The sequence below is a fragment of the Sciurus carolinensis genome, chromosome 4 (genome assembly GCF_902686445.1).
Source record: "Sciurus carolinensis chromosome 4, mSciCar1.2, whole genome shotgun sequence".
NCBI classification, from domain to species: domain Eukaryota; kingdom Metazoa; phylum Chordata; class Mammalia; order Rodentia; family Sciuridae; genus Sciurus; species Sciurus carolinensis.
This window is the reverse complement of record NC_062216.1, coordinates 171039450-171065627: the sequence shown is the minus strand read 5'-3', so window position 1 is coordinate 171065627 and position 26178 is coordinate 171039450. Positions and strand designations below refer to the sequence as shown.

Below are 26178 nucleotides of genomic sequence, written 5' to 3'. Positions count from 1 at the left end.
GGTCCGGAGCGCCCGGCGGTGGGCGGCGTCCTCCGGCTGGCGCTGCAGCGGGCGAGGCGGGGCCGCGGCCGCCCTCCCGCGCGCTCTCCGGCGCCCGTGCCGAGGACTGCGGCCCGCGCGAGGCCGCCGCCTCCGGGGCGCCGGGTGCGGTCGGCGCGCGTGCGCGTGCGCGTGCCTCGACTCGCCTCTGCGGCCGCGGCCGTGCGGTTGGGGTGCGGTCGCCCTACCCGCGTCCTGCAGACTGCCGCGCGCCGCCGAGCCGCGTCCTCCTGAGTTCCCGGGACTGCCTGTGCTTCCGATTACTGTAATTGCATCTTATTCTCGACACCCCGGGCTTTCGGGCCCCCTCGACGTTTCCAGGCGGTCTGCAGCCGCAGGGCTTTGGTTGGCATCTTTTGCAGGGACCGTTGACCGTACTTGTGTCGAGGGGACGGAGCCCCGTGTTCCCTTCCTGCCCGGTTCTCTCGGGGGGCCTGGAGCACGGCGTCCCCCCTCCCGGTTACCGGGGCGGGGCGGGGCGGGGCTGGTCCTCACCGCGCGGAGTGGCGGGGGCGGATGGAAGGCACCGGCTTCTCATCCGAAGCCGTTTGGGACTTGGCAGAGCAGGTTCTTTGTTTGGGAAACATTAAGGAGCACGTTACAGTGCTGGCAGGAAAGGCAGGTCCCGCTCTCCCCTGGCGGTGCAGCATGGCACCATCACCCAGTGGGGGCGTGGGGAGGGACAACACAGCTGCCAAGGCCCTGTCGGTGTGCAGCGGTCATTCACCTTGTTATTTACTATTCAAGATGGCTCTTTTCTCCCTTTCAAAGAAAGCTTGTTGGACCATTTTCTGATGGCTGGCCCCAGAAGGGTGAAATGCTTCTCGTGACTGTAAGTTCTTTTCTGCTGCTTGCTCTTCTTGCAAGGTTGGCTTGGCTTTTGTAACTGCAGGAGGTGAAAGCCTGCTGGCAAAGCGGCTGCCCTCCTGGGGTTGTAGGCTTGCTGTGACAGGCAGATGTCCCCGTATTCCCAAGGATTCAGCTCTCCCGCCATCCTGAAGCTGCATGCTTGTAATAATGCTGTGTCTAGGGCTGATTCTTTTTTTTTTTTTTTTTTTCTTTTTTCCCTTTATACTGGAGATTGAACCCAGAGGCACTTTATCCCTGAGGCACATCTTCAGTCCTTTCTAGTTTTTAATTTGAGACAGGGGCTCACTAAGTTGCTAAGGGTCTTACCAAGTTGCTTAGGCTGGCCTCAAACCTGCAATCCTCCTACCTCAGCCTTCTGAGTTCCTAGGATTACATGTGTGTGTCACTGTACCCAGCTTTATGGGTGATTCTTTAGTGGTCTCTTCTTAAGAACAGCTGCCGTAGGGTAGGATTTCACCTAATTCACTGGTTGGCACAAATAGCACTTTTTTGATCCTGTGCAGATGAAATTCATTTTTTATTTTTGTTAATTCATCAAATATTTATTGAGCACCTGCTGTTGCTAGACACTGTTGTGAGTGCTGGGGATTCAGTAGAAGGTAAGGTTCTCATGAGGGTGATGTGTCTGTTGAAGGATAATCACCAAATACACAAAATAGACCAATTACCTTCTAATTTAAGCCTGCATAGAATCACCTGGCAGCTCAAGACAGCTTCCTGCACTCTTGTCCTAGAGAGTCTGAATCATTGTGTGGTGCTCACGAATCTGTCTTCCTTCCTTTCTTCCTTCCATCTGTGCTGTGGGTGGAAGCCAGTGCCTTGCACATAATAGACAAGCACTCCACTACAGAGCTACACACCAGCCCTAAGACTCTTTGTTTCTGGAAACTCCAGTGATGCCAGTGCTGCCAGTCTTTGAGCCGTGCCTTGAGTAGCTCTGGACTAAGTCATGCCTTGGAGGGTGGTCCCACTTGTCCGTGGTTTCAATATGTGTGTTTAGTTGTGGTCTGAAAACATTAAAATAGAAAATTCCAGAATAAACAACTTACAAGTTCTAAATTAAATGCTGTTTTGATTATTGTGATCAAATCTGTCCCACTTTGTTCTCTGTATCCGTTCAGTATATGCTACCTGCTCAGTAGTTACTTGGTAGCCATCTTGTGTATGAGATTAACCTTTTTTTTTTTTTTTTTTTTTTTTGATATGGAGGTCTCACTATGTTGCCCAGGGTGGCATTTCATTCCTGGATGCAAGCAGTCCTCCTGCCTCAGCCTCCCAAGTATCTGGGACTATAATCTGGGACTATAGGTGTGTGCCACTGCACCCAGTTGTCAGGAGTGGTCCTTGAGGTACTGCAGTGCTTGTGTTGAAGGAGCCCTTCTTTTACTTAATAGTGGTCTCAGAGCACCAGAGTGGTGTGCTGGCTGTTTAGATATGAAAAGGTGAAAGTTCATCCCAGGATGTGTGTATAGGAGAAGACAGTGTAGGGGTTGGTACTGTGTTTGGTTCAGGTGTCCACTGGTGTCTTGGAATGTGTTCACTGTGACTGCTGTGAACAATGTGGTAGTTTTGGGAGGATTGAGACTGGTGGTCAGGGAAGGCCACTCGCCGGGGCCACCCTGTGGGAAGGGGCAGATCTAAGGGAAGAGCAAAACTTAAGACCTGCCGCTTGGTGGCTGTGGGGAGCTGAAGGATGGTGGGGGCTTGAGAGGGGCCATTGGGAGACGGGCGGAGAAGGGACGAGCCCAGGTGGGCGTGGCCGGCCTCGTAGGTGCCATGGACTCGCTTTATTCTCCATGTGTGGGAAGCTGCGAGCAGGTGGCTTGGTCCGATGTGCCCACAGGGCAGTCTGCTGCTGGGTGGAGGAGGGGGCGCTGTGGTGAGGGTGGCCTGGGCCCGCCATCAGGACAGGCGGTGGTGGAGAAGGCTCGGGTTTGGAACCTTTGGGGCAGAGCTGGGTGGTGTGCGTGGGCTGCCGTAGGACCCGCCTCCTCCCCAGGCCACAGTGGAGCGTGACTGTCAGCTTGCGGAAGCGCTTGACTGTTGCGGGGCTGCAGGGTGTTCTGTGTGTCTTGCCTCCCTGGGTCAGCTTGTCTTGGTGACAGACCTGTCACCGAGCAGGTAGATGGAAAGCTAGACTGCGGTGGCCCTGAGGCCCAGGTCCCCTTGGGGAACCCCGTGCCCCACCTTCAGAAGACCCACCCACGGCCCAGGAGCCACCCACTTGCTCTTCCCATAGTAAGCAGTAGCTCCTCGGTTCTGGGATGGCTGTGTGGTTGGTGGTGACAGCCCCAGCTAATCTTGAGCGGGGTTCAGCCTGAAGGTCAAAACGTCTATTTTTCTTGGTCAGGTCTTCATGATGCTTGGTTGGGAAGTGGCTCTCCCAGAGGCTTAAAATCCAGATGCGTGAATCCCAGTGAACCAGTGGACGGGAACACGTCAAGTTCATGATGCATTACCTCCTACCAGACGTTTGCTTTTCTGTTTCAGGAGAAAGTGATAATGAAACAATCTGATACCAGTTTTTTATTTACTCATCTAAGGAAAAGGACTTAGTCTTACTTGGGGTGGGAAGGAGTCAACTTGGTCTTCTACATTGTGAAGACTGACTAGTTGGTTCATTTATCTGTTCTACAGGAAATTTCTGAGCCCCCTCACTGTGCCTGGCACTGTCTGGGTGCTGATGTGCAGAGACGAGTCAGCCACCCTGCCCCACAGGAGTCTGACAGGGAGGGACATGTAAGCTAAAGTCACCATGGATGGGGGAGTGGGGGACGGAGATGATGTAGCCCCTACTCCACTTTTTACTCTCTGATCCTGCTGCAATCTATTTTCTGATGCTATAACAAAATACCTGAGACCAGATAATTTATAAAAAATAGAAGTTTAGAGCTGGGGTGTCCCAGTGGTGGAGCATGTGCTTAGCATGCACAGGGCCCTGGGTTCCATCCCCAGCTCCAAAGAAACCGTTGATTTGGCTCAGGGTCAGGGTCAGGTGACCACATCTGGCAAGGGTTCTATGCACATCAATGTGGCAGAGGGCTTCACGCAGTGAGTCAGAGCAAACATGCTAGCTCAGGTCTCTTCCTCTTGGAAAGCCAGTAATGCCGTTGTGAGTAGTGCACCCTCGGGACCTCATGTATTCCTCTTTACCACCAAGACCCCACCTCCAAATCACAGGTTCCGAATGTAAACTCTTTTTTTTTTTGGGTCCCACGAATTGAACTCAGGGTGTTTAACTACTAAGCCACCTCCCCAGCCCTGTTTATTTTTTATTTTCAGACAGGGTCTTGCTAAGTTACTTAGGGCCTTGCTAAGTTTCTGAGGCTGGCTTTGAACTTGCGGTCCTCCTGCCTCAGCCTCCCGAGCTGCCGGGACTATAGGCCTGCGCCACCACACCCAGCCAGATGCACCTTCCAGCCACAACAGGGTCCACATTCCTCCTGTGTGGGGCAGAGTCTGCTTTTTGGCCCCTGCAGACCCTGATAGTATAAACGGGCTTCAGTAAAGAGGCCAGCTGGAGCCAGCAGGTAAAGTCACCCAGCACCCTTTACCCCAGGGAGGGAAAACAGAGCGTCTCCTGGTGCACACTCAGTGAACAGGACCTGTCCCTGAACGTTCTGCCGGGTCAGGGTTTTGCTTCATTTCTAAGTTTCTCAGATGTCTCCTGGATCTGTCCACTGTGCCTGTACATTTCACCTGTGTGTAAACTTGGTTTTAGGTAAAACCAGAGGCCAGAGTCAGTGAAACTGAAAAGAACTTGGGTGACCCTGCAGTTCCAGAAGGATCTATGGTAGGTAGGCCTGCCATGTTCCCAACAGTGACTGTTCCCCACTCCCCAGGGGAGGGTGGGGCCAGGAGGAGCACTGGGGGCTGAGGAAGCAATGGCCTCCGAGGCTCCACTTCCTGTTCTGCAAAGAGGGGATGGGAACATTTGCCACATCTCCCTTGGGTTTGGGGACCATACACTGGAGCATTCTGTCAGTTGCCAAGACTGTCAGTATTCAGTCCTGTCATCCCCAGGTGTGAGGCTGTAACTGGAGTGAGGTTGTCCATGAGACTTTGTTGTATGGGAATCTAACCTACGGGCACTTTGCCGCTGAGCTACATCCCCAGGATGTAGACAGGATCTTGCTAGATTGTTGAGGCTGGCCTCTAACTTGGATCCTCCTATCTCAGCCTCCTGAGCTGCTGGGATTACAGGCGTGCACCACTGTGCATGACTGAGACTTGGTTTCAGTCCGCAGCCCCATGAACGGTGGTGTGATAGGGCTGGGAAGTGAGTCTCCCTTGGAATCTGCTCCCGCGGTCAGAGGGCAGAGGAGGGCAGGGTCTGCGGGGCAGACTTCAAGTAGTGAAATGTCGGATTCCCTTGGCCACTGGTGTTGACGTGTCCCTGAGGCGGGGGACTTGCTCAGTCTGGGACCCGAGCCCCCAGCAAGCATGCAGGCAGCTCTCGTGGCACCTCTGCCATCTTCAGTGCAGTGACACCACGCTCTTTGTGGTGACCACACACCAGCGGTAGTCGTCCATGTGGCGCCTGGTCTGCAGAACGCAGTTAGACTGGCGTCTGCATCGCCTTGCTGAAGGCCAGTTTGTGGAGGGCCGCAGGGGGCTGTGTGGGATGGGCACGACCGTCCTGGGTTTGAGTCAGGCCGCGGTGACTCCTTGGTCTGGTTCTTGCCGGGCTCTTCACCCTGACTTCAGCTTCCTGCTCCATGGAGCGAGGAGCGCAGCACTGGGGACGCTGGGGCGGCGGCGGGCGTGTGTGGACTGGGGCCTGGTAGGCAAGCACTCTACCCCAGGGCTATATCCCCAGCCCTTTTTATTTTTGTTCTTGAGACAGGGTCTCGCTAAGTTGCTGAGGCTGGCCTCAAACTCGTGATCCTTCTGCCTTGGCCTCCCGAGTTGCTGAGATTATAGGTGTGCACCCCTGCACCTCGTCGGTCTTGAATATTTCATGAGTGCTTTCGCGTGCCAGGTATTGTTCTTGGAGCTTTCTGTACGTTCAGTCACTGGGCCCTTGCTGGAGCCCCAGGACGCAGTAGATACCGTTCTCATCCTACTTTATAAATGAGGAAATAGAAGCTCAGAGAGGTTAAGTCACATGCCCAGGGACCCACAGCTAGTGAGTGGTGGGGCTGGGCCACACACCCCAGCTGCACAGCCCGTATTCCACCACAGTCCCCACTCTTCGATGCTGTCAGCTGGCAGAGGATGGGCAGGCAGCCATTGTGTTAGTACCACCTTTTCCCTGCCCATCTCTTTTCAGCCCCATCACGCACCCTGGAGTGGAGCGGGTCAGCTCATAAAGGCCCTGGCAGCTCCCGGAGGCCCTGGGCGCGCCCTGCTCCGCTTGCTGCCGCCCTTCAGGTGAAATCCTAAGCGGTGTGCTGAGCATCTTCCCTGGCTGGAGCTGGGGCCTGGCAGCCTGTGCTGCTTGAGCAATTTGAGAATCACTGTTTGGAGGAGGGCGCGAGGCCTGGGGCGGCCAGGAGCCTGGCTCCAGCCACCCCGTGAGAGACGGCCTGGGCTGGGCCAGTCCGTCCGTCTGAACTGAGGATCCACCAGATGCCGGGCACAGTGGTGAGGAGAGGCAGCTCCGACCTGCGCAGGGACAGGTGGAGGACACAGGTGCTGCCTGTACGCGTGCCTGGCGTGCAGGGCCGGGGGCTTTGCAGGGGAAGGGACTCCGGCTTGTCCTGGCAGATGAGTGGGCGGTCGCAGCAGCGGGCAGGGCTGCAGGTGGATGAGAGGGCAGAGGAGCCCGTGGCCGCCGGCGCAGTGGTGATCCCAGCAACTCAGGAGGCCGAGGCGGGGGGTTGCAAGTTCACGTCCAGCCTCAGAGCTTAGTAAGACCTTGTCTCACAATTAAAAAAGCCTGGGGTTGTAGCTCAGTGGTGAAGGACTGGGTTCAATCCCCAGAACCCCCCAAAAAGAAGAAACCTAAAATCAAAATCAGGAGATAAGCGTGGCGAGGACAGAGAGGGTGAAGACAGGTTGCACAGGTGTACCCGGAGAAGCAGGTGAGGGTCAGGGTCTCTGCTTCAAGCACATGGAGTCACCTGCTGGGAGAGGCGTGGTATCTACGCACTGCGGTCACTGCGGTCATGGAGCGTGGTGGGGTGAGAGGGCAGGGGCTCAGGGGAATTGCAGTGCTGGGGGGTCAGCTCGCAGCCCCCTCCTCAGGACAGCCTCCTCACCGCCTGAGCAGCCCCCCGGCCTCTGCTTTGGGTCTTGCTGGGTCAAGGTTGGACGTTGTTGGTGACGGTGTCCTTGCCTCCGGTACTGCCCGCCAGGCCAGGGCTTCGCCACCTCACGCTGCTGGCCTGGGTGCTGGAGGCTTGTGGGGCACTCTGCTGAGAACAGCGTCCCTCGCCTCTTACCCTGGATGCCAGAAGCATCCCCTCCCCGAGCTGTGACGATGACAGGTCCCTGGACATTGCCTGGGGGCTGGGATCGCCCTTGGCTGGAAACCCTGAGGGCGAGAAGGAGCTTGGGCTGCGGCAGCGCCTTAGAGGCGTCCTCCCCTTTGAGGGACGTTAACTGGCTCGGTCTCTTCCAGGATTATGGCAGGAAAAGTGAAATGGGTCACTGATATTGAGAAGTCGGTGCTGATCAATAACTTTGAGAAGAGAGGATGGGTCCAAGTGACAGAAAACGAGGACTGGAATTTTTACTGGTGAGTACAGGAGGCTGGAGTCGGTGTCTCTGGGCGCTTCTGAGTGTGACCACCTCCCGCAGCCTCCACGCAGGTGCCTCCATGCTTCCTGCTGCGCTTCCCGAGGGGCTTCCTGAGCACGTGGGGACGGTTCCCTCCCTTGCGTTCACCCTACCTCGCCACCATGTGCCTCTTAGGCCCACAGTGTTTGGCATGAGCATGTGGGATCAGCGCTGGGGAAGTGTGGGCAAGGTGGAGCCAGCCCCCGCCTTCCTGCCCGTATTGGCTGCAGTCAGTGCCCAGAACGGGGAGGGGGCCTTGGAGTGGGTCGATTCCTCCCCGGCTTCCCTCTTGTAGCCTGGAGGGTGTGAGTTCAAGGCCAGCATGGGCAACTTAGTGAGACCCTATGTCAAAATTTAAGACGTCTAGGTGACTCCGTGGTAGAGCCTGGCGTGCGCAAGGCCTGGGGTTCCATCCTCAGCACCAGGTGATGACAGAACGTGAAGGGATGGGTTTCCGTTTCCGCCATTGTCCATTCCTCTGTATTCAATCCAAGAATGTGACATGCTAACTCCACCCTCACGTAACCCCTGTGACTTTTTTTTTTTTTTGGTACTGGGGATTGAACCTGGGGGTGCTTTACCACTCAGCCACATCTTCAGCCCTTTTTTATATTTTATTTAGAGAGAGGGTCTCACTGAGTTACTTAGGGCCTCACCAGCCCCTGTGATTTCGACGTTAAAGGTCGATGGTCTTTCTGAATTTGGGTGCAGACACTGCATAAGTGAGCTTCCTGAGTCTGGAAGGGGTCTGTCTTGCACTTGTTGGCACTGTTATCTCTGATCAGTGAACATTTATTAGCTCCTATCTGGGCAGTCCCTGGACGCTGCCTCAGTCAGGTCCGGCCATCCCTGGGCACTGGGGTGCAAGCTTGGTGAGACCGCAGCCTTGGTGCCCTGTGCTTGTGCTTCAGGATGAGCGTGCAGACCATCCGGAACGTGTTCAGCGTGGAGACCGGGTACCGGCTCTCAGACGACCAGATTGTCAACCACTTCCCCAACCACTACGAGCTCACCCGCAAGGATCTAATGGTGAAGAACATCAAAAGATACCGGAAGGAGCTGGAGAAGGAAGGGAGCCCCCTGGCAGAGAAGGACGAGAACGGGAAGTACCTCTATCTGGGTGCGCACCTTCGCCGGCTCAGCCGAAGTCGGCAGCTGTTCTCACGGGGGCGAGGCTGAGGTGGGGGTGCCGGCTCTGTGGGCTGCTCTCCCCTCAGGAGTCTGGCGGGTGGGTGGGGCCCACAGGTGCCTGTGCACAGGAGACCTGCACCTGCCAGGGTGGGCCCCCGCTCCTCCAGCCCCCGGGAGGACGATGTGTCCCTCGCACCTGGGGATGGAGGCAGGCCGTTGGATGGCGAGTCTCCTCATCTGCTGAGGGGGAGGTGCCGGCTGCCCTGGTCCCAGTCTGCTGTGGGCAACCACGCCGCAGCTTGTGAAGTCGGGGCCGTGGAGCCCAGTGAAGGGAACCCTTAGCTGCACGGGACTCCAGCTGCGGAGTCCTGGTCGTGTGAGGCCCTGGTGGTGGGGACTGGGGTCGACAGGCACTTGAGGCGGTGGCTCACGGCACTGGGCTTGGCCTTTCAGACTTTGTTCCAGTGACCTACATGCTGCCCGCGGACTACAACCTGTTCGTGGAGGAGTTCAGGAAGAGCCCGTCCAGCACCTGGATCATGAAGCCCTGTGGCAAAGCCCAGGGCAAGGGCATCTTCCTCATCAACAAGCTCTCGCAGATCAAGAAGTGGTCTCGGGACAGCAAGACATCCACGTGAGCGCAGCCCGCCCCGTCCGTGTGCTGGGTTCTAGTTAGCAGCCGGGAGCATCCCACAGCTGGGCCACCAGCTGGGTGACCCTCGCCTGCTTTCCCAGCTGCGCCTCGTTTGTGGCATGGCGACCTAGCAGGGCTCTGTGGCTGTGATAGTGTTAGCCACAGACTCTCCCTGAGGTGACTTGTCCACAGGCTGGCGTGAGGCCTGCCCAGTACGGGGGCTAGGCGTGAGGCTGGCGCCTCAGACCTCTGGGGTTCGAGCCCAGCACTTACTAGCTGAATATGTTTTGTGTGGTGTTTTTCTTGTCTGGTTTGGTTTGGAACTTAGAATTGAACTCGGGGGTACGTTACCACTGAGCCACATCCTTAGCCCTTTTTATTTTTTATTTTGAGACACGGTCTCCCTAAATTGCTGAGGTTGGCCTCCAACTTGCAACCCTCCTGCCTCTGCCTCCTGAGTCATGGGATTGCAGGCCTGTGCCACCGTGCTCAGCAGTGCCTGTTTCCTTACCTAGTAAACTGGGGACACTAAGGACATCGCTGTCTTGTGGGTGGAAGGAGTTAACGTGGGGGAAGCCGGTGGGGCAGTGCCAGCAAGCGCACCGAGCCACAGGCCTGTCCGTCAAGTCCAGATTCTTCCTGGGTTGCCGGCTCCTCTCTACCTTTGGAGTGTCCTTAGCTTTTCCCAAGTGCCAGGGGCCCCTGGAGCAAGGCCTGGTGTCACCCTTTCCAGGGGGTTGATGCCTCACGTGTCAGGAGACCCCAGGTGGCGCGGCCGCCTCGTTGGGCAGCACACCACAATCAGCGTGCTCTCTTCCCCAGGTGGGTTCCCTCCTGGCCCCAGGGGCGGGCGCTGTCCTCTGGGGCGGGCAGGGGGTCCTCCGTGAATCCCATCACCCCCACTTCTTCCCTGATGAAGCAGACTGTGGAAGCAGTGCTTGCAACCCACTAACCGTCCCTTCGATCTTTACTCTCCATATTTCTGGGACTTCCGGTGCAGTCTTGGACTCACCGCAGAGCTTTCCAGGCACCCACCCGCCTCCGCCCACAGCCCCCTGCAGGGGGCGCTGCTGGTAGTTGACCGACTGCATTGGCACATCCCTCAGGCCGCCGTCTCCATCAGGTTCACCCCGTGCTGTCCACCCTGGTCTGCACCGGGGTCTGGCGACGGCCTTCCGTCAGCAGCATGCGGGGCAGTGTCTCCGACCCGACGTTCTGCGCCCCACGTCCCCCCTTCCCCTCCCCAGCCTCCAGCAGCCTCTGGTCTCCGTGCTGTCCCCTTGTCTTTTCTGCAGTGCCACCAAGGAGGAATCACCACATACTCACCTTGGTTTCTGGCACAGCAGTATGCCTTTAGGTTCTCCTAAGTGCAGGACATGCGTCGACGTCTCCTGGCTCTTTTCTTTCTTTTTAACTACTGAATAATATTCCATGATCTGGATGGACTGCAGGTTTTTTTTTTTTTCTTGGTACTGGGGATTGAACTCGGGGCCCCTTGACCCCTGAGGCGCATCCCAAGCCCTGTTTTGTATTTTATTTAGAGACTGTCTTGCTGAGTTGCTTAGCACTTCGCTTTTGCTGCGGCTGGCTTTGAACTTGCGATCCTCCTGTCTCAGCCTCCTGAGCTGCTGGGATTATAGGCATGGGCCACTGCACCTGGCTGGACCACAGATTATTTATCCCTCACTTGCTGAAGGACATCTCAGTTGCTTCTAAGTTTTGGTAGTTAAGTATAAAGCTGCTGTAAACATCCTTGTGCAGAGTTTTGCAGGGACTTAAGGTCTCAACTCGTTTGGGTAGATACCAAGGGGTCTGATTGATAGATTTTATGGCAAGAGTGTGTTTAGTTTTTTTAGAGAGTTCCTAGCTACCTGGACCTGGTGGCTTACACCTGTAATCCTAGAAACTCAGGAGGCTGAGGCAGGAGGATCACAAGATCAAGACCAGCCTCAGCAACTTAGCAAGACTGTCAAAATAAAAGATTAAAAGGGCTGGAGATGTAGCTCAGTGACACTGCACCCCCGGGTTCAGCCCCAGAGCCAAACACGACCTCCAAACCATCTTCCCAAGCGCCTGTCCCGCTTCGCACTCGCAGCCGTGACAGCGGTTCTTTGGCTCCGTGTCCTTGTGGGCACTTGGTGTGGACAGTGTTCCCGGCCTAACCCTTCTCCTGACTGTGTTAGCATCGTTGTCGGACGTGGGCCCCGCTGGCCTTTCAGGCGGAGCATCTCTCTGAGAGCCGGTCGCTGCCACCTGTATCTGCTGGGAGGTCTCTGAGGTCTCCATCCATTTTTCCCGAGGTGCATGTTGTTGAGTTTCGAGTTCTTCGCGTGCTTGGGATAACGGTCCTTTATCAGACGTCTTTTTAGAGTATTTCCTCCCGGTTTGTGGCTGGTCTTTATGTTTTCTTAACAGTGTGTTTTACAGAAAAAAAATTCTGTTTCCGTACTGGGGGTTAAACGCAGGGCTTTGCTAGACGAGCGCTTGACCGCTGAGCTCCGTCCAGCACAGGGATCCTAGCCTGTGAGGGCCGCCCTGGGCTGGCCCTTCTCCGAGGTGCCCATGCCGTCTCTCATCGGCGGTCCCCACTCGCGCGCAGGTTCGTGCCGCAGTCCACCAAGGAGGCCTACGTGATCTCGCTGTACGTCAGCAACCCGCTGCTCATCGGCGGGAGGAAGTTCGACCTGCGCCTGTACGTCCTGGTGTCCACCTACCGCCCGCTGCGCTGCTACATGTAAGAGCCGCGCTGCCTGGTGCCGGCTGGCCCGCCCGCCTGGGCCTCCTGCACGGCTCCTTCGCCGGGCGAGAGGTCCAGCAGGACGGTGTGGGTTCAGGCGGGTGCTGGGAGCACGCGAGCCGGGAACCCGATGCCCGGGAACCTGACAGATAAGCAGCAGCGCCTGTGAACGTTCACAGCAAGCGCAGAAGCCGCTCCTTTTAGAGAGCAAAGTGGCACGTTTCCCCTGGGCTCCTCGGAGTCTGAGTCAGCTGCACTCCCCCAGGTACAAGCTGGGGTTCTGCCGGTTCTGCACTGTGAAGTACACCCCGAGCACCAGCGAGCTGGACAACATGTTCGTCCACCTCACCAACGTGGCCATCCAGAAGCATGGGGTGAGTGGCTTCCCTCCTGCCGTGTGGCCCTCCTCCTGTCTGCAGGAGAGGACGGGCGGCCCGGGAGCCATGTGGAGGGTGCGTCCTGGCGAGAGCGGTCTGGGGCCGGGTGCCTGCCTGGGGGACGGAGTGCTCTCGGAGAAAGGAGCCCACAGGTTCAGGCCCCACCTTTCTGGTTCGGTGACCTTGGGCAAGTCAGTTCCATCTTGAGCCTGTTTGTCCAACAATAAAAGGAGATAGTAGACTCAGCTGCTCCTTGTGGGCTGGGGTTGGGCTCAGTGGTGGAACGCTCGCCTAGTGCGCCTAGGTTCGATCCTCAGCACCGCCTAGAAATAAATAAAGGTATTGTGTCTGCCTACAGCTAAAACATGTATATTAAAAAAAAAAAAAGAGGGCTGGGGAGATAGCTCAGGTGGTAGAGTGCTTGCCCTGGGTTCCATCCCCAGTACCGCAAAAAAAAAAAAAAAAAGAGATGCTCCTTGTGCTACGATGGGCTCATAAATCTGTCTTAAGTTGAAAATACAGGTTAAAAAATGCATCAAAATAAGGGGAGGAGGGGCTGGGGCTGGGGCTCAGTGGCCGAGGTCTTGCTTGGCACATGTGAGGCACGGGTTCAATCCTCAGCCCCACATAAAAATAAATAAATAAAGGCATTCCATCCATCTACAAATACAAAAAAAAAAAAAAAAAAATTAACAAGGGGCAGGGTGGGGAGTGAAATCAAACTCCTTACATACATGATTTTGTAAAAATGCATCCAGCTATTATGTATAATTTTAGTGCTGTGATTAAAAAATAAAAAACTTATCCAGGGCTGGGGTGTGACTCGGTGGTAGAGCATTTGCCTGGAACCTGTGAGGCACTCATTTGATCCTCAGCACCACGTAAAAATAAATAAATAAAAATGTCATCTTCAACCAAAAATAAATGTATCCAGCTGCCTGTAATCCCAGTGACTCAGGAGGCCGAAGCAGGATGCTCTCGAGTTTGAGACCAATCTCAGCAATATAGTGAGATCCCCTCTCAAGATTAAAATAATAATAATAATAATAATGATAATAATAATAATAGAAAGGGCTGGGAGTGGGGCTGGAGCTGGGACTCAGTGGTAATGTGCCCGCCTAGCACGTATGAAGCTCTGGGTTCAATCCTCAGCACCACATAAAAATAAATAAATAAAAAAGAGGCATTGTGTACATCTGCAACTAAAAACATTAAAACAAAAAAGAGAGAAGAAAGGGCTGGAGCTGCGCCCAGTGGTGAGGCACCCCTGGGTTCGGGCCCCATGCCGCACGCGTGTGCACGCAGGCTCGATCCACCTAGCCCTCGGGGCACCGTGGCTTTCAGGTGTGCTGTCTGTCCTGATGAGGCTGCTGGTGTTTGGCTTCTCAGCCTCATACTTTGAAAATGAAGTCCCAGACTCGTCACGTGTGATGCCTTTGTGTTACCAGTGTTAGAGGGCAGCCCCGGCTGGGGGACGAGGTTGGGCCACTGGTCCCCAAGTGCCAGTCCTAGAGGAGCAGTGGGGAGGGCAGGAAGGGAGCCTCGCCGTGGGTGTGTCTGCGCCAGGAAAAGCAGTGAGGTCTGGTGACCTGGGATCTGTCTCCGAGGGCCGGGCAGAGGGAAGGCGAGCGAGGCCGGGGCACAGAGCTGGCACAGCAGGTCCCCTGGTCCCTGGACTCAGGGTGCCCACACTGAGTGCGTTGGCAACAAGAGGTCACTGATGCTGGGGGAGGGGCTTTAGTCTTTTGTCCGCAGAGGTTTATGGGTCAGATCTGCCTTCCTGGAATCCAAGGTGACTGCCAGAGAGACGGCTCAAGGGAACTCAGAAGGAAAGGTCCAGATGCAAGGCGGGGCCAGGGAGACCGTGGAGTTAGCTGGGCCATTGGCTGGGCCTCCTTCACCTGAGCCTCCAGAGGCCAATTAGTTTGCAGGGATGGAGAAACAGGAAAGTGCTACCTGGCGTCAGAAACCTGGACTGAGGCCAGCGCCACGCCAGCCCAGGACAAGAGCTGGGACCCATGGCAGCCTCTCTGAGTCCACCTTCCTGCTTGTGAAATGAGTGTCACCATATTGGTGATGTCGCTGGCTGTCAGAGAATTACATCGGTGTTAGAGAATCACATCGGTGGCGATTTTTATGTTTTGGTACTGGAGAAGGAACCCAGAGGTGCTTCACCACTGAGCCACATCCCCAGCCCTGTTTGTTTTATTTTTTTAAATTTTGAGTCAGATCCTTGCTAAGTGACTGAGGCTGACCTCAAACTTGGGATCCTCTTGCCTCAGCTCCCTAAGTCACTAGGATTACAGGCAGGTGCCCCGTGCCCACCCAGCTGTAGTGTCTTGGCTTTTCCAGGTGGGAGACTGAGGCAGGATCAGCGTGCAAGAGGTGCGGGGGCTTATCCTCAGGAGCAGCATTCGAAGGCAGGGAGGAGGGCAAGGCCACCATTGGGCTAGCAGAGCTGGCACAGCTGCAGTAGAGGCCCCAGCTGACAGCAGGTGGCGCTGTGGAGCTGGGTGCCTGCAGGAGCTGGGTGAGGGCCCACGCTGGCATCAGCCAGGCCCTGGCAGGCATAACCTTGGAGCAGGCAGCTCCCTGGAGGGTCTCTGCAGGAGACAGGAGTGCCTGCCTGAAGGAGGCCCGGGTGGCCCTCCACAGCACGGGCTGTGAGGTCAGTTCTGGGCACATGTAGAGTCGGACATTTAGGAGGCTCAGAGCCCTGCCAGGCAGGGGACCCATCTGCCCACCCCAGGAGGCACTCAAAGGACCTCGGAGGGATGGGAGAGCAGGTGACTGGATTCCCCAGGTGCATTGCTTGAAGGGGCCCTGTCCTCCTTTTCCGTCACCAGGAGGACTACAACCATATCCACGGGGGCAAGTGGACCGTGAACAACCTTCGGCTCTACCTGGAGAGCACTCGCGGCAAAGAAGTGACCAGCAAGCTGTTCGATGAGATCCACTGGATCATCGTGCAGTCCCTGAAGGCCGTGGCGGTGAGTGCCTGGTTCAGGGACCAGACGGGCTCGACCCCTGGAAGCCTGGCGGCAGGCAGCGGGCTGAAGGTCCTCAGGAGGTGTCAGGATGTGCCCACCACCAGGGCGGCCCTGCTCTTCTGCTGAAAACGCCAGTGTCCACGTCCCCACTGCCTGTATGTCTGCCAGAGGCCAAGGTGGTTTTAGGAGAGGCCAGCTCTGGACCAGCACCACTCAGGTGACTGGGCCCAGCTTGCCAGGTTTGGCCACGGGCTCTGCGTCCTCTGCAGAAGTTCAGGGTCCCCGACACCATCGTCAGCTCTCCTGTGCCCACTGGCTCGAGGGTGAATGTTCCTGTGGAACTGGATGTTTGGGCATTTTGTGGCCATTTAGAGCTGAGATCGTCTTCCTCCCTTCTCCTCCAGCCTCACACCTTTGGTCTGTTTGCTGGTCTGCAGCTCGTGTGTTCTGAAGCAGGTGCGCATCTGCGTGGGAGAAGGGGGAGTAGTCAGCCCCGCGCGCCGGCTCCTACTTTCTATCTCTGAGCCATGTAATCACCCCCATGACTCACAAGAAAGTGGGGGCGAGGAGTCATCGGCCACTGCCGAGGCCCTCACAGGAGTTCGGGTCCCTCTTGGTGGCCTGGCGTGGTCTGTTGTTTTGCTGCTGAGCTGGCCCCTGACAGACCCACCCACGCCGGCGTAGGACCGAGGACACACCGCCTGGGTCCGTGATCCTGTCACCGCAGAGTGGAGGGTGCAGGCCACATCCCAGTCTTTTTTTTTTTAGTCCTAGATGGACACAACATCTTTATTTTATTTATTCATTTTTATTTTTATTTATTTTTTTGCGGAGCTGGGGATCGAACTCAGGGCCTTGTGCTTGTGAGGCAAACACTCCACCAGCTAAGCTACCTCCCCAGCCCATTTATTCATTTTTTTATGGTGCTGAGGATCAAACCCAGTGCCTCACACGTGCGAGGCAAGCGCTCACCACTGAGCCCCAGCCCCAGCCCCTCACGTGCCAGTCTTTTAAGAAAGGTACTTGATAAATCTTCAAAAGCTTAAGAAATCAGGTTGAAGAGCCAGAGAACCACGGCCAGACGCAGCCCATGGCCCTGGGACTTGAGGACCTTGGGAAGGAGGGCACCCTAGAAGCGCAGGCCTAGCAGGGGCTGTCTGGAAGCCTTCCTCCCTGCCTGCCTGTGGTCAGCCAGCGAGTGCTGCACACCACAGAAACTGTGCAAAGGGAAGCCTCGGGCAGAAAGAGGTGGCCTCCAGGGCCTTTCCAGGACCACTTCCTGCTCTCCAGGGTGCTCTGAGGCTTTGTCTTTGGTTTGTATTGAAGATTCAGAGGAGAAAGACCCAGGAGCTAGGTGGCTGCTGGGATTCATTTGGGGACTGAGTTCCACACCTTCCTGTTGTGTTGATGGAAGCGTCTCTCCCTGTGGGTAGGATGGCAGTCGTGGGTGGGGGTGTGCCAATTCAGCTGTGGGTTGAGCCCCGTGCCTGCCTGTTCTGTCTGATGCACGTCAGTGAGTTGGGCAGACACCAGTGTCTCGGAGGCTGGTAACCGTGCTCTAGAGGTTAGTTTACCGACCAAGAGGAGTTAGGTGCTATCTATCTATCAATCTATCTATCTATCTATCTATTCCTTCCTTCCTTCCTCTGTCCCTCCCTCCCACCCCCCACAAACAATGGATCCAACCCAGGGGCGATACATTGAACCCAGGGGTGTTCTGCTGAGCCACGCCCCCCAGCCCTTTTTATTTCTGATTTTGAGACAGGGTCTTGCTGAGGCCGCCTTGAGTTCAGGATTCTCCTGGCTCCGGCTCTGAGTGGCTGGGGTTCCGGGTGTAGTCCTGGTGGTGTGCGACACCCTGGTTCAGCCAGCTGTCAGCCGCCTCTAGGGCGGCTTAGACCCCTGGATTGGCGGGCTCTGGAGACATCTGACTGGCTGATCAGGAAAGCCTGAGCTGTTTGTGGCCCTCTTGGCAGTGTCCCTGCTTGTTCCTCCTGGGCTTAGCTGCCTCGGCCAAGCTTTTGGATCTCTGGGGCTCTGAGGGTCTTGGGGTGGGTTTACTCACTCAGCTTTTATTCACTTACTAGTGTTCAGTCACCTGGTTACCAGGTATGCCTCTCCAGAGGATCCAGGGTGGGGGCAGACAGGAAATGTGGGTCAGAGTGCCTGACGCGGCGCGGGAGGTAGGCTCTGGGGCACTAGGGGCCCGGGAGCCAGAAGAGGAGGGGTGTGAGGGGTGAGGGGCAGCGTGGCGAGGCTGGAGACGGAGCAGTGCCCAGGCTTGGACTGGACTTGTGTGACTTGGAACAGTCTCATGCCGACAGACGTTCAGGGCCGATTGTGCGGAGCCTCTGCCGAGCAGGATGCGGAGAGAGTTACTGCTTCACTGGTCTCAGGTGGAGGGCGGGTTCCACCTCAGGGCCCTGGGGAGGGAAGGGAAAGGCGGGAACAGCCTGGTCACAGGAAGTCAGGGTGGTGGGGCGGGCCTGCCGGGCCCAGGAGCGTCGGCTGCGCCCTGCGATGCCAGCAGCCGCGTAACCGCATCTCTCCCCGCAGCCGGTGATGAACAACGACAAGCACTGCTTCGAGTGCTATGGCTACGACATCATCATCGACGACAAGCTGAAGCCCTGGCTGATCGAGGTAACCGAGCGCCTGCGCCTGGAACGCCACACAGCCCGCCCGCCCGGGTGCTCTGCCCAGAACAGCCCGGTGCCCTGGCCAGGTGTTCCTAGGCCAGGCAGGAGGACTGGGACGGAGGCGTGGGCTGGGCAGTCGCCGGTGGCTGAGGCAGGGGTGCACTCCAGGACCCTCTCTCCCGTGAGCCCCCTCCCAGGGGTGCGGCGGGGCTGTGGCCCATCTTCAGATGAGCTCGGGACACTGAGCCTGGGGGCTTCCAGGTTGGCACCTGCTCCGCCAGTCCTGCCCCTGTCCCTTGAGGGGTGGGGGTGTCGTTCCTCTCCAGGAAAGGCCTCACAAACCCCAAAGCCCTTGGTCGGCAGTAGCCTGCTGTCCAGAGGACAGAGTGTTCTTCTCGTTCCTCAGCCTGTGCGAAGGCAGTTTGGAAGTGGATTTATCTGCCTGTTCCCAGGGTAGAGGATGCGGTGCTGACTGTGCGAGGGGCACGGGGCGTGTGCGCCCTGCTGTGCAGAGGCCCTTTCCTGGTGACCCACCACACGCACCTGGCCAGGTCCTCAGTTCATCCACAGCCAGGACGGAAGTGTGGACTTGTCCGTGCTGTGGGAAAGAGGCGTTCCTGCTCTGCGGGTTCATGACCACCTTCACTCAGAGCACGGGTCCTCTCACCCAGCGCCGTCAAGCCAGGAAGCCCCAGGTTCTCTTCGTTGTAGGGCGGGGCTCGGGAGGTTAGGGAGTCAGAGACCCCATGGGAGCGGCTGGAAAAGCCCAGGTGCCAGCAGGCAGGCTGGTTCTGTTCTGGTGTTCTCCAGGTAACCTGCTTGCTCTGCTGCCAAAGCTCTGTGTTGGGGGCAGGGGATAGGTATATAACGTTCCTGTCTTCTTTTCCTGCGTCTTAAACACAGTAACTTGAATGGAAGTCAAGCTTTCTTTGATGAGCTGGCATCCTAAATGTGATCACTTTTTCTGTTTTACACATGTGTGAGGTGCTGGGGTTTGAACCCAGGGGTACTCTACCACTGAGCACGCCCCCAGCCCTTTTTATTTATTTTTTTTATTTTACTTTTTTTTGAGATAGGCTCACTAAGTTGCCCAGGCTGGCCTCAAGCTTGTGACCCTCCTGCCTTAGCCTCCCTAGTAGCTGGAATTATAGGCGGGTACCACCACACCCAGCTAGACCATTATTTATTCCTTTTCTTTTTTTAAAATTGATTGAGTGATACTGTGGACTGAACCCAGAGCACTTGACCACTGAGCCACATCCCCAGCCATATTTTGTGTTTTATTTAGAGACGGGGGTCTCATTGAGTTGCTTAGGACCTAAGTTGCTGAGGCTGGCTTTGAACTCATGATCCTCCGTCCTCAACCTCCCAAGCCACTGGGATTACAAGCATGTGCCACCATGCCTGGCCTACGGTGGTAATTTTAAAGGCAACTGAGATCCTGCGATTCCTGACAATGTCTACATTAGACCCCCCGGCAGCATAAGGAGATTATATAACGGGAGAAACCTGAACGTTACAGGCTTGCTGCCTTGAGTCTCCCGTGGCCTGGAACAGCTAACCAAGGTCATCAGAACCACGCCTGACATAGGAGTAAATAGGCTGCGACCCAGGCCTGCGGACCCAGGGTGAACATCTGCATTTAACTGAGGGGTTATGGCATTGCCTCGCTGCCCAGAGGCCTTGGGGCCAGCTCCATGTGTCTGGTTCCTCGTTAGAGTTAAAATATTGCTTTCCTGGTGAGCCCTTTAATTTTCTTCAAACCCCACACTGCTATGTGTCAGGGTCATGTGGGTCACTGACCTAGTCCTGGGTGGCTCTTGGTACTTAGGACGTAGGGGGGTGTGATTTCAGGTGACATTGAAATTATATTTATGCTGACCCCAGGGTGTTATGGGAGAGAGAACTGATTTATAGACTCTAACCCTAAGCCTATTTGTAAACATCAGTTCTGCTTTGTCTAACAGCTAATAAACGTAGATCACAAAACAGTGCTCATACAAGATGGGAATGTTACATAACCTAATACTGTTATTAAACAATGTCATTTACGTCATGTTAACTTACGACGGCCACCTGAACTGGGCAGCCGTGTGGGTCCTGCAGGGCCTGGCACTCTCCGGAGGAGGAAGGGGTGCAGTGAAGACTGTTTTCCTCTCTTAGGTAAACGCGTCCCCATCTCTCACCTCCAGCACTGCCAACGATCGGATCCTTAAGTACAACCTGATTAACGACACCCTCAACATTGCGGTCCCCAATGGCGAAATCCCTGACTGCAAGTGGAACAAGTCCCCTCCAAAGGAAGTTCTTGGCAATTACGAAATTCTGTAAGTTGTGTGAGACTCTGCAGTTGTCCCGGGATCCACACTGAGGGGCACCCAGGCCCCGTGTGGGTGTTTGGGGCAGAGTGTGTCGTCGTGGGTGCTGTTGTGGGGTGCTCACACCACAGCAGAAAAGTAGACCGTCCGTTCTGCTCAGGCACTGTGGGGGGCTGGGACAGCTGGGAGCAGGGTGGACATGGGGCTGGGCTCCTGCAGGTCACCCAGCTCACGCCCAGCTCCACCTCAGGGCTGTGTGATGTTGAGGAGCTCCCTGCGGCCGTGTGGGCCGCGGTGTACCTCGTAAGCTGCAACCAGGCGATTGTCCGGCAGCGGAAGGGACAGTGCCTCTCCTGGCTGACCTGAGGGCTCACTGCTGCTGGGAGCTGCCGGGCGCTTCACACGCGTGATCCTGTAAGGAGAGGAGAGTAGTCTGACTGAAGTGTGGTCCCCTCATGCTGTGACGTGGAAGAGAGGGACCTGGAGTTGTGTGGGGGTTGCTGAGGATGGATGGAGAGTTCTAGAAGCATAGCCAGAGTGTGGGTGGGTCAGACCGGGCCCTGGCAGAGCCCCTCTGGTTGGCAGTGCGGGAAGTGAAGGGTGGTGTGAGGGGGACAGGTCATCTGCAGGCTGTGGGCTGGGGCCTGAGGCCCCAGCGCGGGCAGCGAGTGCCTGGTGGGTTGGGAGCGCGGGCTGGCCCCGTGCCCTCCCTGAGGATGGGCCAGAGGCTCCCTGTGCAGGCCGTGGAGCGCAGGCACGGAGGCCCTTCTTTGAGTTGGAGAAGGTCACCCGTCTATTGTGCGTCCTCGTCCCAGGGCCTCTGGTTCTCTCCAGTGTGGGCCCAGCTGCCTCAGTAGGTGGTGCCGAATGGAGGGGCTGTGAGAGGCTTTGTCCTCAAAGCCGGCCCTGTCCCCGTGCCAGGCCATGCGTCATCCAGTGTCATGGTGTCAAGGCCAGTGCTTCGGCCTTGCCAGTGTGAAGAGCAGGAGGCGGCAGCGGGAGGCACGCGCCCTAAGTCACACGGTGCTGGCCCAGAAGCAGGTGTTCTTGCTGCCCCCTAGCGTGTCCCCGTCGTGGCATCACGAGGCCAGCGTTGTGCATCTGCCCCCCCAGGGTCTGCTCTGAGGCTGCCAGCTCTGGTTTCACAGCCTTTAAAAAAACACTGTTCGGAACCCAGACAGTAGCGGGTGCGGTGGCGCACGCCTGTGATCCCAGTGGCAGGGAGGCTGAGGCAGGGCGACCGCAAGTTCAAGGCCAGCCTCAGCAAGTTAGCAAGACCCTGGCTGAAACCAAACGATGTAAAGGACTGGGGTGTAGCTCGGGGCAGAGCGTCTGCCGAGCATGCGCAGGATCCTGGACTCCGTCTGGTACCACCAAAAAGCAAAGAGACAAAACAAACGGTAACTGCCTGTCAAAACCCAGAAGGAAAGCTTGCCCACCTAGGAAGGGCCCTTGGACGAGCTGCGTCGCTGTCTTCAGCTCTGTCTTCCATGAGCTCCCCGCCTGTCCCAGCCACCACCACGTGGTGCTTTGCTGGTTGTGGTTTTCAGGCTGCACAGACCCCATCCTGCCGCAGCCCCGCTCTGGCCCGCCCTCCCGCTGCGCAAGGTGCCGGGGTGCCAGGAGACACAGGCAGCGTCCCTGAGCCCTCAGTGAGCGAGGCAGTGGTAGCATGTGGATGGGTCTCTGGGGGCCATAGTCTCCAGGGACTCTTTGGGAGAACCCCCGCTTTCTGCCATCAGCAGAGCTCTCTTGCCCCTGGGGAGTCCTGTGCCTGGCTTCCTGGTGTGCTCAGGACTGTAGCCAGGCCTCTCTGAGCGGGCTGGGAGGAGGGAGTGCCAGGTGGTGTCCAGCCGTCCTGCCCCAGGGCAGGGCGGGCCCGAGGAGCCTGCCCGTGGAGAGTGGGCGCCTGGGCTGCCCCTCCCTGGGCTTCTGCCACCAGGGGCACAGCACAGATGTTCTTCCAGCTGGGGCTCCCGACTACAGACCCTGGGAGTAAGCCCAGAGCAGAAGCACACCCTTGTCAGGAGTCAGCAGAGTGCAGCCTGCAGCGGACCCGCTCCTCGGCCCTGTTTGTGTGACGCGGAGGTCGTCACTGTGAGTGGCGGCAGGAGCTCTGAGCTGGGGGCCGTGGGCAGCCATGGCAGGGGTGGCCCTGTTCCCGGGAGCTGCTCCAGGTTTGGGTGGCGTCCTTCCACCCTGAGGGACCGGGTGCAGTAGAAGGGCAGGGACTCGCTCTGAGGCACCCCAGCTCCAGCCCGGCCCCCTCAGACTCCATGCACTTCCCACACTGCTCCCGCCGCAGCACTCACGCCACCTGTGCCCGTGATCCTCAGAAAGCAGGCAGCAGGTGAACTGGGACGGGGGACATGGGCCTGCTGGAGTCACGTGCCTGACCTGTCCCCTCCTGTCAAGTCCCACCGGGGTGCTGTGTGGAGAGTCGAGGTGTGGGTCCTCCCCTCACCGCGAGGGGCTGACCGGCGGTGTCTCCTTCATGTTCATTGCCAGCGTCTGTTGGGACCACTGCAGGGTGGGCGGGGCCCTGTCCTCAACAGCAGTTGAACCAGGCGTCCTCAAGGCCAGAGGCTGCTAAAGCTACCTGTGGGCAGGTGGGCGGGTGGGCCAGGGGCCAGGGCTCAGGGGCCGAGGACGTGTGTGCGGGAGCTCCCTGTGATCCTGGAGAGGGTCTGTTTCCAGGTACGACGAGGAGCTGGCGCAGGGCGACGGGGCCGACCGAGATCTCAGAAGTCGACCAGGGCAGCCCCCGGGGCCCAGGGCAAGCCGGACGAGAGACTCAGGAAGATCCGCCCTGTCGACCTGGAAGTGACACAGCAGGAGCACAGCCCACTGGGCCTTCGCCAGCCACTCACCTCCCCGGACCCCACCGAAGACCTATTTTGGAATTTCCTTTTTCTACAGTTCTCCTTTCCTGAACCCTGTAAATAAATAAAGGCACTTCTCTGGAAGGTCAAGGTACCTGTTTCATGAGGACTGAAAGAACTGATATGAATGCATAAAGCTAACTCTTTTGACAAGAAGTAACAGCCTCAGCACATGATTTAGCTGTTTTTAAATTCTGTATTAAATTAAAAACAAGCTGAAAGACAGGTGTGTTGGCACACACCTGTAATCCCAGAGACCCCAGAGGCTGAGGCAGGAGGATTGCAAGTTCCAGACCAGCCTCAGCAACTGAGCAAGATCCTGCCTCAAAACCTAAAAAGGGGACAGGTACTGTGGTGCACAGTAGTACTCCCTGTGACTCAGGAGGCTGAGGCGGGAGGATTCCAAGTTCAAAGTCAGCCTCAGCAACTGAGCGAGGTCCTAAGCAGCTTAGCAATACCCTGCCTCAAAATGAAAAATTAAAAGGTCTGGGGATGTAGCTCAGTGGTAGAGCACCCCTGGGTTCAGTCCTCGTTACAGAACAAAAACAAGCCAAAAGATGAGTTTAAAAACCCAACCGGAAGGCGTCACTGAGCAGTTTTAGCGTCATTCCTTTGTCCTTGGTTTTGGAGGAAACAGCCATTTGTCTTTACGAAGGCCTCTGTCAGGCTGCTTTCAGGAGAGACCTGCTCCTGTCACCCTGGGTTTGCAGATGAGCACAGACAGTTCCTGCCAGTGGCTGCTGTGTGCCAGCCTGTGGGTTCTTGAGTGCTGTTGGCACCGTCATTGGGAGGGGGCCCCATAGCATGTTCTACAGGAGCCTCCCTGGACTCCAGGGACTTAAGAAGAAACAGGGAAGAACCTGGGTCCACCTGGCAGACTGAGGGATGCATGGGGTGGAGGTGGGAGGGGCCCTTGGGAAGAGCCTTTCCTGACCGTCCCTTCCCACCCTTGGACTAACGCTTGAGTCACTACCTGGGTCTATCTTGGGAGCTCCCGTCTCCATTTGTTTTGATGTAGCGGGATTTGGTTCTCATGGCACCGTGCCAAGTACTTCAGCTAGTCTTCCCGCGTCCTTGGTCAGGCTGACTTAGAACCCACAGGTCACCAAGAAATGTAGACGTCATTCCACCTGAGCAAGGCCTCACAGGCGCATGTAGTTCTAATGTCTCCTTGCCAACTAAGGGAGAGGTCCTCGGACGTCAGGTGGTGCGCTGTAAGGAGGAGCACGCCAGCCAAAGGCAGCGCAGCTGGCCAGCATCAGAGGCTGCAGCCGGGGCCTCCGCCTGCTCCTCCGACTCCGTGGTGCTGTTTTCACACGCTCTTGCTGCCCGCGTGCCTCAGAGGTTAGGCTCTCTGCTCCGTTGCGGCTCTGGGTTGATTCTCTGGGTCAGGCTTGGGCTTGAGGCCTGACTCTGCTATTCAAGAGCCACGTCCCGCACTGTCCCATGGACTCTTTAGACCTTTGTTTCCTGGTGTGTGAAAGGGGGTTAACCGGGCACAGTGGCTCACGCCTGTAATCGCAGCAACTCGGGAGGCAACCTCAGTCTCCTGTCGGTTGGCACACGCTGTGCTGGCGGCTAGAAGAGAGCCACTAGTTTGCTGGTGACCTGGATGCTGGTGGGCGTTAGGCTCTGCCAGGTGGTTCATGTCGGACGTTGGCTGTTCCCTTAGTGACCCCGTGTCTGGGGCACATGTTTCCCCCACACATTACCGAGCACACGGGCAGGAAGTGTGCGGTGTCCCCAGAGCATGGGAGCTGGGGACAGTGCTGCTTATCGCCTGGCCCAGGACTGTCTTTTCTTGCCACCACCTTCCCCCTACTTCCCTTCCCCGTGGGGCGGGTCCCAGCCCAGGGCCGCACCACCTGGGCATTTTCACCTTCTGACGTGTTGGATTTTCCCAGTCCAAGTTCTTCACGCACCTGCTCCCACCAGGGCCACTTTGGCATTGCCAAGGGACTTGGGCTGCAGCCCCGCGTCCTGAGCAGCCTCCTCTCCGGGTCCCTTCTCCACCGCACACCTGGCCACCGTTGGCGCGCCCGCCTGCCTCAGCGCACAGCCCTGCTCATCTTACAGCTCCACCCAGCCCCAGGCTCTTTCTGTCCTGTGGCATTTTGTCCTGGTCAGCTGTACAAGCCTCCTGCGCTTGGGAGGATTAGGGCCCTCTGGCCTCGGGCTCCTGCCTGCTCTTCACTGGCCAAAGCCTCTCTGTGCCATGTCCTCCAGCCCCACACCCTCTGGACTCTTCTCTAAGGGGTCATCCTTCCCCCAGGTGGGTGGTGAACTCCTTCCAGGTGCCTCTTCCTCTCTGTGGCCAATGCCTCCTGCCCACCCCGCATCAGGTCGTCCAAGGGGTCAGGCGGGATCTCCTGCAGGCATCTGCCGTGGCCCTCATCTCTGCTTTCAGCCGCAGCCATTAATTCAGGGAAGAAACCGACAAGGGGTGATGCGGGGAGGTGAAGAAAATACAGACAAATGTACACAGAGAAAAACAGCTGGGGCCAGGTGGACCGTCAAACTGATGGAGCTTGATTGACCCAGAGCTAGCTCAGCACCTTTATCATATAGGTGTCATCAAAAGGTTATTTGTGGGAAAGTTTCAGCAAAGCAGGACGCAGGACTGGCGAGAGACATCGGAACTCTCTGGTTATACTCAGAATTCTCCGTTCCCAGGAGTTGGTGACTAAGCTCAAGGTTCCAACTGATAGCGTTCACAGTCGCCTCCGCTAGCCGGGCGTCACCATAGGGACTAGGCCATCTTGACCTGCACCTTAGCACAGGCAGGTCCCAGCGCAAATGCAGCCATGAGGGAGTCAGACTGTGGTTCAAATCACCACT

At 57.0% G+C, this 26178-nt stretch overlaps 1 protein-coding gene across 24 annotated transcripts; it reads left to right on the top strand.

Annotated features, from left to right (window-relative positions):
* Positions 1–23424, top strand: Ttll1 (TTL family tubulin polyglutamylase complex subunit L1). Of its 24 annotated transcripts, none has more exons than XM_047550234.1 (15): positions 1–304; positions 811–871; positions 4631–4702; positions 5756–5890; positions 6182–6495; positions 7475–7591; positions 8544–8752; positions 9217–9397; positions 10131–10219; positions 11997–12131; positions 12400–12508; positions 15358–15501; positions 18058–18144; positions 20304–20467; positions 23156–23424. In XM_047550234.1, the coding sequence occupies exons 6-15, from the start codon at positions 7550–7552 to the stop codon at positions 23283–23285; spliced, it is 1290 nt and encodes a 429-aa protein (XP_047406190.1). In that variant the 5' UTR covers positions 1–304; positions 811–871; positions 4631–4702; positions 5756–5890; positions 6182–6495; positions 7475–7549; the 3' UTR covers positions 23286–23424. The 24 variants fall into 24 exon arrangements, 21 of the variants coding, with proteins under 21 accessions (XP_047406190.1, XP_047406189.1, XP_047406188.1 ...); XM_047550233.1 differs by having other exon boundaries at positions 6182–6543; XM_047550232.1 differs by having other exon boundaries at positions 6182–6552.
* Positions 23425–26178: the final 2754 nt, after the last annotated feature.

Bases quoted from the DNA above. Each gene is read 5' to 3' on its own strand.
- Ttll1 (XM_047550242.1), top strand. From the start codon at position 7,550: ATGGGTCCAAGTGACAGAAAACGAGGACTGGAATTTTTACTG. The intron at 7,592-8,543 runs GTGAGTACAGGA...CTTGTGCTTCAG, and splicing joins GAGGACTGGAATTTTTACTG to GATGAGCGTGCAGACCATCC. The intron at 8,753-9,216 runs GTGCGCACCTTC...TTGGCCTTTCAG, and splicing joins CGGGAAGTACCTCTATCTGG to ACTTTGTTCCAGTGACCTAC.